We start from the raw sequence: 15,315 nt of genomic DNA, 5'->3' as shown, positions 1-15,315 counted from the left end.
CACCGAGCAGAACAAGAGCCAGCCAGCTCTCTCCAATCCCAGGATTTTCCAGGGATGCTGATAACGATGGGAGGCCCCAAGAAGCCTCCCTAAAGCAGGCAGGGCCTTGTGAGTGGGTGGTGGGAGGGATCAGGGCTTCCTCAGCATCTGTCAGTCCCTGGAGCATCTGAAGGGGCTCCCTACGTCAGGAGGAAAGAGTGGGGCCGGCCCCTGTGGGTTCCCAGAGCCTGGCATCTGCCAGTTCCTCTGCCCTCCCTCACAGACACCCTCCACGGAGCAGCACAGCACCGAGGACAGAGGCAGCAGCCCCAAGAGCATTTTCCAAGACAACGACATTTATTCACACTTACACACGAGGCCCTCAATGCACTGCTTCCCACCCCCATTCCCCAGCCCCTTCCCCCCAGACCCTCCCTTCCTGCCCTCCCCATTCAGCCACCCTCTCCCTCCCCTCCCTCCCCTACCCTCCAAAGCTAAGGCCCAGCAAGATCAGCACTGGGGGAGAAGAAGCTTTTGACCGCTTTGGGGCATCGGATGCCAGAGCCCCATCCTTGGGGATTGGCCCCAGAGAGCCTGCTCAGAAGCCCCTACTGGCTACAATGCTGCTTCTTCTCCTTCCTGGAGACCAAGGGGTCACCCTTTCTCTTTTGAGACTGTGAGGGGCCACCCAGCCCCCAAGTCAGGGATTGCTCCCCAGAGACCCTGAGCCCAGGCCCTGGGTGGGGTGTCTTTTCAGCAGGGGACAGGCTTCCAAACAGAGGTCGCTTCTTGGCCTTGTTGGCAGAAGGTGCTAGGTTGAGGCCTCTTCTCTCAGCAGATGGGGACTGATGAGTTCCCTGGGGTCCCCACTTTTCTGGGCTGAGAAGGCCCGAGGCAGGGACAGGGCTCTGGGGTAGCCACCAGGGCAGAAGCTTGTGCTGGGAACCCAAGAGGAAGGCCAGGCTGGGGAGTTCCTCCTCCTCACTTGATCCCTGAGCCAGCCCATGTGACTCCCTGACAGGAGACCCTCCAGGGAGATCCAAGGCATCCTTGGTACCCACGCCAGGGCAGGTGGGTCTGTGGTCCTGGGGAGGAGAGGTTGGCCAGGCAGCCCTCAGCCCAGGGGAATCCTGACATCCCAAAAGCACAACAGAGTCTTTGAACCTGGCCATGCCAGTGTGTGCTCTGCCTCGTCCCTGAGAGTCCCGGGCAGTCATCTGGGGTGGGCAGGTTTCCATGCCAACCCCTTGTTGGGGGTCAGGGACGTCTCTCTCTGCTCCTTGGCCAGCTGCAAACTTAGAAGAACTTGAGTCCAACCGGGCTGTGCCATGACTAGGGGCTGCCCTCACATGCTGTTTCTCCTTCAAGGGTAGGAGGCGCTTCTCCACTAGCTGCGGGAGGAAAGGGGGCACTTACTGGCACTGCCCCAGGTGTGAGCAGGGCCCAGGGTGGTGGAAACCAGGGCACTTAGGCGGCAGGTAGGGAAGCCTGAGGCAGCTGGGCTTTATGTCAAAGAGAGAGGGTGTGGCTCTGCCGGGCCTCCCGTTGGGCCTCACCACAGCTTGCATGCTGACTCCCCTCCCTGGCTCCTGTCCATCCTACTCCCTCTGAACCTGCATCTTCCCACTCCAGAGTGGCTCCCCAAGAAGCCGAGCATCCCCAGCGGGGGGGATTAGACAATCAGGTGGGCCTTGTGTGCCAGGTCCCTCCTGCCCCTGGGGTACCTGGGCAAGGGTGAGTCCTTCCTCCTGCTCCAGCTCCGGGCTTAGGGCCAAGAAATCCATCTGTGGATCTGGGGAAAGCAATTCTTCCAGGAATTGGGGATGAATGACGGCCTCCACCTGGAAACAGAAGGAAGAAGGCGTGAGCTTCCTGGGCAGGGAGTAACCTGGAGCCAAGGACACCTGGAGGAGATGCAGAAAGCAGCGAGCGCCCCGTCCCCACCCTCCTGGGGCTGTCTCATATCATGGTGACCACCAGCTACAGACACAGACCACAGACCTGGTAGCTACACACGCACAGACAGAGACACACAAACCACACACAGACACACAAACAGACCCACATATGACACAGGAAAAGACAGACACAGGTAACGTACACACTCCACACTCACACCCACACAGACACACAAAGACACACAGAAACCACAGACACAAACACACAGCAACACACAGACACACACAATCACATACACAGACACTCAAATCCATGGAAATACACACACTGCTGAGTAGCTAAGGAACAGAGCTTAATTCCAAGGACCTGGGAGTGCCACACCCTGGAATCCAGCAGACCCCAGCACTCCAGGCCAGCCCACCTTGGTGACGAAGTCTTTCTGGGAACACAGCTTGTCAATGTAGCTCAGGAGGCCCGGGTCTGGGGGCGTCCAGTCCTCTTCCTTTGGCTGCTTCACTTCGCCCTCTTCCCGTTGTTTCTCGGGCTCCCCCGTGGCCCCGAGGGAAGGCCCCAGCAGCTCCTCCATGATGTCCACATACTCCTGCACCACTTCTGGGGGGATCTCCTCAGGGACCTTGGTCTCTGCTGGTCTCTGGGGCCTGGGTGGTGGCAGGTGGGCCTTGGTCTCTGCTCGCCGGTGGGGCCGGGGTGGTGGCTGGCGGGCCTTGGTCACTGGCCTCTGGGGCCTGGGTGGTGGCAGGCAGGCAGTCGGGGCCTTGGGGCCGGCCTTGCTGGGAAGGTACACTGAGGCAGAGAGGGAGGAGGACGGGCGTGGTGAGGGCCACTCCTCCTGCTTGCACCACACAGGGGAGGGCAGGGCTTGGGGATGTGAAGTGGGTCCCAGCTGGGTCAGGACCACCTGAACCACAGCGCCCCCGGAGGAGGCAGGAGGGGCACATCTGAGACAGCATCACTTGGGAGGAAGTTTGGAGCCACCAACATGTCGTGTACTCTCCCCGCTCATCCCTGCTTCCTGGGCAGAGCATATGTGGAGTTTTGGACAGGCGAGGGGAGAGAGTAGCTAGGAAACTTGACCAGGTCAATACCGAACATATGCTCCTGGAAACTGTCCTGTTGGAGGGAGCAAATTCCCCTCTCGAAGGGAAGCATGGGGTGTGGGGACAGTGGCCTCCCTTGGCCCCTTTGGCCTTTGCCATGGCTCCTGTGGGAATATGGGAAGCCATACCTGGCTGCTTGACCACCTCAGGGGCCGGAGGTCCTCGAGGTTCAAGCCTCGGTGTGGCTGGAGGAGGCAGGCACTGGGGCCCCTTCATCCATTGCGATTTCTGAATCTGCATCTCCTCCTCAGCCTCAAACTCCAGGAACCTGGCGGTGAAGGAGGCCCAGGCTGTGCTGAGAGGGTCCAGGCCCCCTCCCCCCAGGACCAGGCAGCGGCCGAGGGCAGGGATAGGAGGGAGTGCCTCGGGTGGGCTGTCCAGGCCCTCACTGTGTCCCATCCCCCAGTCCCAGGAGAAAGCTGCTCCCAGAGTTCTGGGCTCACCCTCCCTCACCCGGCCCCTGCAGAGCCCATGGCATCAACGGGGCTTCCTGACTCAACTCAGGGCCACGAGGTCCAGGAGGGTCTCGGGGGACCCCTCCTCCAGGTTTCAGCTGGCCAGGGGTGGGATTTATGGCAGAAGGCATCAGGGATGATGCCCAGATGCAGGAGTCCTGAGGCTAGGACTGTGAGCCCCTGAAAGATAACCCAGGGGCACGAGGCCTGGGAGACCCCTGGTCAGGAGGAAGCAAAAGCTGAGCTCACAGGACAGGGCCCCTTTCCCCTGAGGCTGCTGTCTATCTGTCTGCCTTCATGGAGGGGACTGCCCAGGAGCAAAGGCAGTCAGGCCAGAGATGGGTCCCATGGTGTCCCAGGTGCAGATCTCCCCAACCCAACTCCCTGGCCAGGCTGGGATGGGAGAAAACCGACTTCTGGCCACTGCTGTGAGGAGCCTGCACCCTACTCTTGTCCATAGTCACTAGCGCCCCTTCTCCCCATCCCCACAGCTGGAGGTGACCCACTTTGGGCTGTGATGCTGGCTGCTCCTGCCATGACCTCCAGTGTCAAGGCAGGGATGGCCCCAGGCCAGGCAGGGGGTGCTTCCCAATAGGCCAGGACAGAGACCCCAGAACACTCTAGGTGGCAGGAGCAGCTTCCTGAGGGAGCCAGGGGCCCAGAGTGTCCTGGGTTTCTCCACACCCTCCTCATACTCCACGTTGAGAAGCCACCACGGCCACCGGGCCTCTGTCATTCACTCTCACCCTGCCACGCGGGCCCTGCTCCCAGGACCCCAGACTCACTTTTCCGCCATCTCGTAGAAGATCATCCGGTCAAAGTTGCTCGTGTGCTGCCATTCCCGCATGGCCCGCCACAGTCCCTCCTCCAGGGTCATGGTGGGCTTCCGCCGGGCCAGAGATCGGAGAACTGGGCTGTAAACCAGTGCAGTCAGTCTCAGTCTATAAGCCCAGCCTTCATCCCAAGCCCACCTGGTCCCAACACCTGGCCCCTGTCCTCCCCACACCTGTCCTGCCATCTGTCCCTGTCCTGTTCTCCCCCATGTGGGCTCCGCAGGCCCCAGGACACACCCCCAAGATCAAACATCAACACAAGCTACCAAGTGGCCTCTCCGACTGCCCCTCGAGTCCTCAGTGTTGAGAAGTGGACTCAGTACTATGGGTGGAACATGTGTGTCTCCAACATTCCTGTGCTGAAGCCCTCAGCACCAGTGTGTCAGTATTTGGAGGCAATCAGGGTTAAAGCAGGTCATGAGAGTGGGTCCCAGTCATGGAATCCAAGCCCTGATAAGGGCAGAAGGAGATGCCAGGGCTCTTGCTCTCAGCCACGAGGAGACATAGCCAGAGACAGCTCTCTCCAGCCAGGAGGAGGGCCCTGACCAGACACCCAATCTGCTGTCACCTTGATCTGGGACTTCTGGCCTCTGGAACTGGGAGACATGAATATGTCTTGATAAAGCACCCAGTCTATGGCATTCGTTACGGCAGAGCCTGAGCTGACTGAGACAGCGTGCACACAGAATGACCTGGGGGTGAGGGTTAAAGTGCAGGTTCCAGGGCCCCAAGACTGAGCATTTAACGGGCTTCCTGGGGACTCCGGAGCAAGGCAGCCCCTGGGGACGTAGCCTCAGGGCCCTGGAGCATGAGGAGCAGGAGCACACGTCCAAAACCAAAGCAGAGCAGTGTCCACGCCACTGCAAGCAGCAGGTCCAGATCCCACATTCCCACAGGAGCCATGGCAAAGGCCTGTGAGCCTGGGGCAGCTCCACCCCAAGAATCAGGGTCCCCAGTGCACCGGGACTCCGCTCCAAGGAGGAATGCAACCAGTTCCAGGGTGCGGGAACAGCGAGATTTTTGGGGATGAAAATGGGGCCACCTTCCACCTACACCCCAGGCAGGGGACTTCCCTAGGGGAATGGCCAGTGTGTTGCACGGTGGATGTGCTCAAGCTCCCGTTTGCTCATCAGCGGGAAACACAGGGTCACAGAGGCACCGCAGGGTGGAGAGAGGCAGGGACTGGGAATGAAACCACAAACTCTCCCAGATGCTGACGTTGCTGCCTCACAGTCACCACAGTCCATGGCCCTGGGCTGCTGGACTCATGGTGCACTCAGAGCTATCACTGGAGCCCGTGGCTTTGGGGAGTGCTCTCCTAGATGGCCTAGTCTTGATAATGATAGTAATGGGGACAGTAATCATAACTGCTGTCATGTAATGTGTCATAGCATGTGCCAGGCACTGTGCTATGCATGTCATATGTGAGCTCAAGTTATCTCTTCACCATCCTCTGAATGAAGCATCATTGTCCCTTTTTCTAGGCGGGATTGAGGGTGAAGATGCAAATACCTGCCCGGCATCGGCCCCAGTGCAGGGCCCAAGACCATCCCCCTGTGCAGGCTCCACCACCGCTGTGCTAACTGGACCTCAGCGGAACTGCAGTTATGTGCCAGGTTCCTGCTGGGCCCTGCAGCTCCTCCCCCCGGCCCCATGTGAGGTGCTCCTGGCCATCAATACTGGGTTAAAGGGGAGGCACTGGGGTGTGTACTCAAAGACCTAAACCCAAACCGTAGCTCACGTCACACCAGGAACCCTCTCTGACCTGGGTCTTCTGTAAACATTGTTGTGAAAATTATTGAAAGTAAGGATTGGCTGGACCCACGGGACAGTGACGGGCAGTTGAGATGAGGCCCCTGACAGTCTGTCCTGAGCTGCAGCCAGATTAATATTGTTGAAAATGTACCTTCCCATAGTGCAGCCCATCACCCTCACAACCGCCCTGCAAGCTCCCCTGAACAGCGTGACCTCCCGTCCATCCAGCAGCCTCTACGTGTGAGCTGCAGGACCAGCTCCAATGCCCCGAGGACACTCACATGAGGAAGCACGAAAGCGCTTCGGTGTCAGGACTCTGGGGAAGGTGCCTCCGGGCCAGGGGCTTGTAGTGCTGCCAGAGTCGGAAGTTCTCATAGACACTCCTGGGGTTACAGGAGTCATCTGGCGGGGCCTTGGCCTGGGAGGAAGCCAGGCTGCCCTCTCCATGAGCCCCTTGTGGCCATGGCCCAGCATTCCCTTGGGACACAATGGGGGGCAACTGGGCAGCCGGTGGTGGTGGTGGTGGAAGAGGAAGGCCCTGGGACCAGCCTCCCTCACAGGCCTGGGTGCCCCCAACCACCTGGGCAGCCATAACAGGCACCACAGGAGCAGCTGCCAGGAGTAGGGGAGGTGGACACACAACACCTCCGCAGAGGGTGCCTGGAGCCTGCCAGACGAGGGGGGCCTGAGTTAGGACCAAGGTCTGCGCCTGAGCGGCCTTCACAGGCCCCACCTCTGTCCTCATCTGGACAAAGACGTTGGAAGCCCCGGCCCCACTCGGGCCGCAGCCATCCTGTTCTGCCACCAGAGGTGTGCTGGGGAAGGTAGACAGCACCAGAGGGCCGCCTGGAGGAACCCCTGCAGTCACAAGGAGCGGCCCATGTGCTGGGCCGGGAGCGGGTGTGGTGAAGGGCAGAGCCGTGAACACAGACAGGGAGGTGCCAGGGTTCACGGTCACGCCCGGTCCCAGCACTGGGTATGCTGTGGAGACAAAGGAAAGAGGTGAATGAGCTGGGGTCTCCAGGTCCACACTAGTCCCACTGGGGAATCAGAGGGGAGTGCCAACAGCTAAGGGCGTATGACAGGGAAACTGCAGCTTGCAAATGTCCCTGAGTGTGCATCGGATGCTCTGTTCCTCCACGGAGAGTCGTTCCACTAGAGAGCCTGGCCCCGGTCACCAAGACTCCCTGACCCCTGTCTCCCAAGAAGTAACAGCCAAGCCTTCACTGCCCGAGGGTCTCCCTCGGGTGTCCCTGGCAGACCCTGTCAGCCTCACAGGCATCTCCCAAGCCATGGGTCAGGGATGAGTCTCTCAGCGGCTTGGTGGTCCTCAGCGTGCTCAGCAACAGGTGAGGGGCCTACCCCAGGGCAGTGCTCGGCACTCAGAAGGCCGACAGGAAGCCAGAAGCTTCCGAATATTATGGCCCCATCTCCTCTTCAATCTTCCTTTTCCTGACACTCTTGTAAACCCCTTTCTTTCCCAGCTCAGACATAACAAACAAAACCACTGGATGGAAATCTTTCCCAAGCCAGCGCCCTAGGAACCCTGAAGATAATCCATAACTCATCATGCCCAGCATGCAAGTGATTGTCCTGGCACCACCCGCAGCAAGTGCTAAATAGGGGTCAGATTCGGGCCACCCTTTCCGCAGTACTCGATGGTCCCGGCTGCCACTCGGGAAGCTCTGTTCCCAGGGAGCAGGTCTGAGAGGCAGTGGTGGAGTCCCCTGAGACAGTGTCACTGCATAGCCAGCAAAAGCCACACACGATTAGAACACAGCCAGCAAATGGCGAGCAGCAGGGCTATCAGGGGAGGTGTCTAGGGATTTTCACAGCTGCTGGTCATGTTACAATAGGTAGTGGGACAAGGAGCCCATCCCTGGCCCTTCTCCTTTGAGCTCCCAATAACTGAACATAGTGACCAACCGAAAACCAGGGGTTCTTGGGCCATGGGCCGGGTGAGGCAAAGTTGTCTGGAACTCATCCCTGTTCAGTAGGACCTCATGCAGTCTCTAGTCAAGGGGAATAAGGGATACAGCACATACACCTCATCATTCAGGACACATATCCTAACTTGAATAATAATAATAAGAGAACCATCTTCCCATTCGTGCGCTACTCTCCTTCCTCTACTGAAAAGGAAACCAGCCTTTCCAGACCCTTCCACTGAGAACTAGCAAGAATCCACACCTGCACCCCGTTCATGAGGTAGTATAAATGGAATAGGAGCAAATTCTTCATCTCCACAGTAACACAAAGTGCAGAGGACAGGCCACGAGCTAGCAGACAAGAGGAAGTGGGTCTGAAGACCTGAGCTTCCACAAAAGGGGAAACAATTCAGAACAACTCAGGAAACCCAGGCCCTGTGTTGCCTGAACTTCCTCATCTGCCCCCACCCCTGTTAAAGCCAACAGCTACCTGAACTGACAGAGAAGCCATCTCTAGGGAGAGAGCTGAGGGGCTCTGGGCTGTGGCAGTTACAGTAGCCCCCAGCCTCGCCCACCCAGGGGCTGTCACTACATGCTCTGTCACAGCCAACCCACCCAACAGTTTTCTGGCTGAGACCACTTCTCCCCACTCCTCCCTAAGATCGAGAAAACTCCAGTCCAAATCTCTCTGAACACTATGGAAGGGCACCTTCCAGGTGCCTGAAGATATGGCACAGGGTTCAGGCTTGCCTATCATCCTCCCGGGGCCACCAGCACAACATGATCCCACCACTCCCTACAAACACAAAATGACGTGACCTGTCTCCTTCTAGAAAGGATCAATCCATCCACTCTGTCCTTTCTCCTACACGGTGTATTCCCCCAGGCATCTTGTTCCACCTCTAAGGGGCCATCCTCCCTAAACACAGACTCAGGGTGCCATGGCCATCCCCAGGTGTGATGTCCTTGGGGACATCCAGTCTTCCCTCCCTCCTCAATATCAGCCCTATCAACTGTCAAATTTGAATTCCTAAGGAGTTGAGGCACGGCAGACTCAGATAATGCCCCCATCCCTACAGGCTTACCTCCATTTGAAGCCATCCCCTCAGGCTGGGCACTGACCACCGCTGTCTGGCAGTTTCCACAATGAGAAAAGCCAAGGGTAAGACCCAGAGAGTGACCTGGCTCAGCAGATGCTCCTGAGTCCAACTGACGCAGGGAAAACTTGAAAGTCAACAGGTTTCTGGAACATAGGACCCCAGACATTCTGCAGAGGGGGAGGGGCAGTGGGCAGCTGGTAGGGGTGGGGGACATTCTGTGAAGGGCTTCGGCCATTAGGCAAGAACCTGAGTTTCCCTTCCAACTGGAAGGCAGCAGCAGAGATGGCGTGTGCCTCTTTAGGCAACTTTTAAATTGTCCTTCTGACTCACAGCAAAAGCTTCTACCTGATGGCCCCTTTACTTCCATTCTTTACCAACAGACCTACTTTTGTGCCAATCAACCCATGCTCCTTCCCACTTTGGCTCTTTCCCAGTCTTGACGAATTTCAACAGCGGCCTCACTTCGTGAACAAAATTCAAAACACATTTTCAGTCTGAGAAACACAAGGGTTCTTAGGAAGGCAAGGGGACTGCGTGTTTGAAATCAGGATGGTTTCAGCCAATCCAGACATCCCCACAGAAAGTCCCGGGCCGCACTGACAGCTGAGAAAGAACGTCTCAGGGCTTGGATCCTCTGTTCAGAGGACACATGCTCTTCCACCCAGTAGAGGAATGGCAGCTCCATGCTGTGTCCTGCAGAGCTCTCAGTCTCTGCACTTGAGGCCCTGGGCCTGCATCAACGTGAAGGCTCTTCAGTGTTATCACGTGGAGACAGACGATAGGAATCCTGCAAATGAGCAGAAAGGATGTGACGATTAAAGTTTCTTCTGAAGCTATTACAAACTCAAGTCAGTGAGTTGCTTCTCTACTAATTTTTTATTGCCAACTGGAATTCTGCACTGTGTTGCAGAGTCAGGGGTGGGGAGCGTGGAATTGTTCCCTTACTATCTGCAGCTTTATCGACTGAAATTGATCAAGGCTACAACAAAAACATTTCTAGAAATCATTTGAATGCGGTAGGAAAAACTCTGGGAATGGAGTCAGAAGAAAGTATATTTTGGAGTGTGTTTTCAGGTCTAAAAATCTTTGCCAGAAATACTCTTTAATGGAACCTCCAGACTGAGTAGGAAAACAGGGCATACTATTTTTGGAAAGGCATGAGCAGGAATGAAATCAATGCCATCCAAAGGGAATGCAAGACATGCAATTCGAGGATACTTTGCTTTAGGATAAACCCTCCAAAGGTAAACCTTTCAGCAAGCGTGTTACCTAAGTGCATGGACTGCAGGTTTGTATTACCGAAAATTAGGAGTGATCGTTGCGGACGCGCTAGTTTCTCAGAGGCACGGTCATGGAGGTTCCAATGAGGGGGCGTTTTCTGGCCCCAGGAAGCGCCCAGGTGCCGCGTCCCTCCATTTCCACATCTCCAGCGGGGCCTTCTTAGGGCGGGCTCCTGGCCTGCCCCGTGCGCCGCCGCACGAGCCTTGAGGCAGGCGAGGTTCCAGCGCGAGGCCGGCCGCCCTCAACCGCTCCCAGCGCCGGTTGCGGCGGTTCATGGCAGGGAGACGCGCAGCGCGAGAGCAAAGGGCGGTTACCCAACAGCCTTCGCTCTCATGGCGTCCTTCTTGGTGTTACCTAAAAATAAAGCCAAGCGTGATCAGAAGGTAATCACCTCCTGGTCATGCTCCCACTGGTCACCAGTGTCCGCGAGGCGACCGCACATTGTGATCAGAGCAGGCCTGTGGCTGCGCTCAAGGCGGGAGCGTTCATAGCTTTCCTAGCGGGGGCCCTGCGGGACGCCCATGCCGCGCTCCTTTCCCTTGCTCACCTGGCCCTGAAGTGAGGGGGGAGGTGTAACAATGCAGTGGGAACCTCAAAGTGTGTCTCGGCCGTGCCTTTCACATTCCAAACAATGCAGAAGCTTGAAGAAAACCTCAGCAGTTGAAACCGTGATGCAGTTCAGCAAAGAAGTAGCTCCTGTCCTCCTAAAACAGTGAAGTTCTCACGGACGACCTCATTGAGTAAGTTGTGAAGCTTGTTGACTTGATCAGAATGATCAGCCAGCATGCATGTTCTAATACGCTGATTTGTCACTGATAGGAGCAGCTGCAAAGTGGAAGAACAGGCCTTTAGTCATAGTTTGTTCACTTGGTAGCAGAAGTTGGTTGTGGATGCAAGAGTGTGGCCAAAGTCAAGAAAAGCTTCCATGAGAATCGCTTACTTATGTGGGATTTACAAATAAAAAGTAGTGGTATATTATTTGTAAATTGTAGGCTTCACATGTATCTAAAATTTACTGCACACACGTGTGTTATCTTGGGTGGTTGGGTTAGTGTGTACTTGAGAATGTCAGGAAGATTTATTTTGGATTTTGGAGGGTGTGAGATTTGTGTGGGTGGTTTTGTGTATGTGAAAATGTGTTTATATGAATTCTTAGTTTGGAATTTGATGTGTATTTAATTGGTGAGAATCTAATATGTATTCACATGTGTGGGTTGGTGGTGTCTGTGTGGAGACTGCAGATTAAAGAATGTCATAACTGGGCCGGGCACGGTGGCTCACACCTATAATCCCAGCACTTTGGGAGGCCGAGGCAGGTGGATCACCTGAGGTCAGGAGTTTGAGACCAGCCTGACCAACATGGTGAAACCCCGTCTCTACTAAAAATACAAAAATTAGCTGGGTGTGGTGGTGCATGCCTGTAGTCCCAGCTACTCGGGAGGCTGAGGCAGAAGAATCACTTGAACCCAAGAGGCGGAGGTTGCAATGAGCCCAGATCGTGCCACTGCACTCCAGCCTGGGCGACAGAGCAAGACTCCATTCCCCGCCCCCTAAAAAAGAAGGTCATAACTGTTTTTGTGAGAGTGTGTAGGAGTGAGAGTTTATATTTGGAGAATATGAGATGTAAGATATGTATACCAGAAGAATTGGGGTTATATATTTGTGATTTGGGTTGTGAAGATGTATTTTCCATGTGTTTTCTCAGATGAATGTTGGCGATTTATATTTGTCTAATGTTTGGCAGATTTGGAAGAATTATCTTGTGCACATGGGCAATAACAGAGAAAGTGCTTGTGTCTATTTTGTGGATGTACGCTCTGGTTTACGTATTTGGGAAATGTAGGAAGACCATTTGTATGCTCAGGGCATGTTGCATGGTGATGCGTGCTTCTTTTCATGATTTTCAGGGGGTGTGTATGGCTATTTCAATGTGTGAGGGCAGATCCATGTCTACTGGGGGACTGGTAGGATGAACGTGTGCAGTTATGAGGTGGAGTTTATATGATTCTGTGTCTTGGAAGATGGAGGAGTTATTTCTGTGTGAGCATTTGGAAGTGTGATTACATATGTGCAGGTATTGTGGAACTGTATGTGTATTTGGGGATATGAGGTGGCATGTTTGTATATTTGTGGCGTGTTAGTTAATCGCAGGTATATTTAGGGCATGTAGACAACTACATGAGTATTGAGTCTGTGGATGTGTTCAAGGGCGTGGCAGTTTAGATGAAGGTTTTGTGGAGCTATGTGCTTGTGTTTTTCAGTAAGTGGTTATTAGGGTTATATATTCTGGGAATTTAGTATGTGTGTGTCTGATAGAGAGATGAGGTTCTCTTTTTATACAGGAGAGTGGGAGAGTTGAATTTATATGTATTAGAGGTATGTGATATGGTTATTGGTTAGTACTTGGCAATGTGGGAGCTGGTTCATACTAGATTGGGATAATTTGGGATTGGGAACTGTTTTTATGGGTATTTATAAATGATATGCTGGAGATATTTCTGTGCATCTTGGGTGTGTATACTGGTTTGTGTGTATATTTATCAGCAGATAGATGAATTATCTAAGTCTGTTTATAGAATACGGGATTGTTAGTATTTAAAGTGTATTTCTTTGGAGAATGCTAGGATGTTCGTACATGTGTTTGGGCATGTTTAGGGGATGAGGTGAGGAGGTTGTATTCTGGAGATGTAGCATATTGATTGGATAGTGTTTCGGGGGATTTATACACTCAGGGATTTGGGATATTTGTGTGAGTTTGTGTGTGCCCATGGGTATATGAAAGTTGTGTGTGTATATTAGAGTATTATTGGTGTTTTTGTGGGTTTTTTTTTTTTTTGTATTGTATGGGTTTTATCTGGGAGGGTGAGGTGTGTATTCATGGGTAGTTTGTGAGTGTGTATATGAGGGGTTTTGGGTATATTAAGACTTAGTGGTCCTCTGTGTCTGTTGTGAAATGTAATACTCGCAGAATTTGGTGCTGCCACTTGTATGTGTGTTCTCAGAGTTCGTGAGGTGGACTTATATGTATTTGATAAAAATAGTTTGTGGTTCTGTGTGTATTTGAGTTTATGTGGCTTCTGTGTTTTGTATTCTGGGAGATGTGGGAGGTTCAGTGCATGTATTTGGAAACAGAGAGGCTGTGTAGGTTGTGTTTGGATTCAAGAATCATGGATTCCTGTATTTTAGAGCTGTGGGATTGTATGTGATTCTTTTTCTGGGTGATGCATGACACAAGTGTTGTATACCTTGTGATTTTTTTTTTTTTTTTTGAGCCTATGCCTATAGGATTTTCATTATGTACTGTTAACAAATCTACTGAAAAGGATTTTCTTAAAAAAACAACAAAAGAAAAAAATAGAAATTTGATTCCACTGAGCTGTTTGCAAATCAAGGAGTCCCAGCCTTCAGTGCAAAACAAAGATACACTCTGAAAGAACAAAGAGAGGTATTATCTTTTACAGAGAAATTCGTTCTCAGATTCCCAATCTGGTTCACTCTGCAAATGAGGGATACAAGCTTGTTTATTTCTGATTGGCTGATGCAAGTCACAGCCTATTTCTTAAGTCCATATGATGAAATGGTACCCTTTGATTCAGGTGACATAAACAGGAACAGACAGCTGTGAAAGTCCCAAAGTAACACAAGTACGTGGTTTTCGCAGGAAGCAGGGTAAATGTGTGAGACTTGCAGTCAGCAAATGGCTGCTTGGCTCCATTTTGAGTTTAGGCCCAGTTAGCCACTCATGATCAGCCCTTTCAGGGTTCACACTATATATGGGTATATATGGGTACTGTGTTCATTGAACATGTTTGTATTTGGTCACGTATATATGTACATATATGGTTTTAGCAGTGAGGTGAGCATTTGGGGCGGGTAGAGTTTTGTCTGCAAATTTAAGTAATAATTGGGCAGGCCATCTGTGTATTTAGGTTACAGGTAGCAGTTGTGTTGCTGGTGGGCTGGTTCAGGTTCTTGACTTTACTGCACAAAAGAAGTCTTACTTTGAGAGTGAGTCCAACGTAAAAGTAAGCAAGAGAGGTTACTGCAAAGTGAATGTACACTCTGACAGCCGATCAGAGTGGGCTGCTCAAAGGTGAGACAGCGTTGACTGACACTGGGGAAACCTCCTTTATGGGAGCCTTACATGACTATTCATGAAGGGGTGGGAAGGGGTGTCACTGTTAAGCACTCTCTGGACTGTTCTCTGGACGTGCATGCGCTATTGCTGCACATGCTAGTGCCTATATCAGGTGAATCATTAACATCTTAAATCTCTACCCAAGGGTGTGTTTTTCACTGTTATAGTGAGCACTGGTAAACCCAGGGACACTAATCATGGGTTTTCGCACTTGTGCAAATTTGGGGATTTCCCCTTTTTCTTTTCCACCTCCTTACTGCAGGACCTCCTTGTGCACTGTCGGATGGTTTGTTCTCTTCATCTGTTTAGCAAGTTTGTTCTCCTTTAATGGAGGCTATGGCCACCCTATCCTATCTCAGTTGTGTGTGTCTGTTCAGGATATATGAGGAGGTTGTGTTCTGGAGGTACATCGTTTGGTTTTGTTTTTATATTTGGGGTGAGAGTTGTGGGTCCTACTCAGGGTGCAGGTAGATTGTGTACACATATTCCTATGAAAGGATGTGGCTGTGCTGGAGCTGGCTTGTACTAGCTTGGGGTAGCCACTGGGCATGGCACATCTCTTCTCATCTCTGTGTTCAGTGGCGTTAGGTTGGTAGTTTAAAATTAGTCATGCTGAGATATTTACACCACATAATCATCACAATTCTAGGCTTTCCTATTTCCCCCTGGAGAGCATTTTATTAAGCAGTTAGCAACACACCACTGGCGGGGGGGGGGGGGGGCGGTGTGTGTGTTCAGGATCTGTAAGCAAATGTTTGTATGAAGCAAGAATATTGAGGCTTTAATAGGTGTGTATTCTGGGGATTCTATGTGTATTGTAGTGATGCAG

At 53.0% G+C, this 15,315-nt stretch overlaps 1 protein-coding gene across 1 annotated transcript; it reads right to left on the bottom strand.

Moving 5' to 3' along the window:
• Positions 1-98: 98 nt before the first annotated feature.
• LOC101141440 (NUT family member 2D) lies at positions 99-9,375 on the bottom strand. Its single transcript, XM_004049725.5, is given in 8 exon segments — positions 99-1,370; positions 1,704-1,820; positions 2,300-2,682; positions 3,125-3,264; positions 4,237-4,365; positions 6,321-7,020; positions 9,053-9,185; positions 9,187-9,375. Coding segments are annotated over 8 exon segments (2,418 nt in total). The 5' UTR covers positions 9,220-9,375; the 3' UTR covers positions 99-587.
• Between the last annotated feature and the right edge of the window lie 5,940 nt (positions 9,376-15,315).

The sequence above is a fragment of the Gorilla gorilla genome, chromosome 8 (genome assembly GCF_029281585.2).
Source record: "Gorilla gorilla gorilla isolate KB3781 chromosome 8, NHGRI_mGorGor1-v2.1_pri, whole genome shotgun sequence".
NCBI lineage: Eukaryota > Metazoa > Chordata > Mammalia > Primates > Hominidae > Gorilla > Gorilla gorilla.
This window is presented reverse-complemented; position numbering and strand designations above follow the sequence as displayed.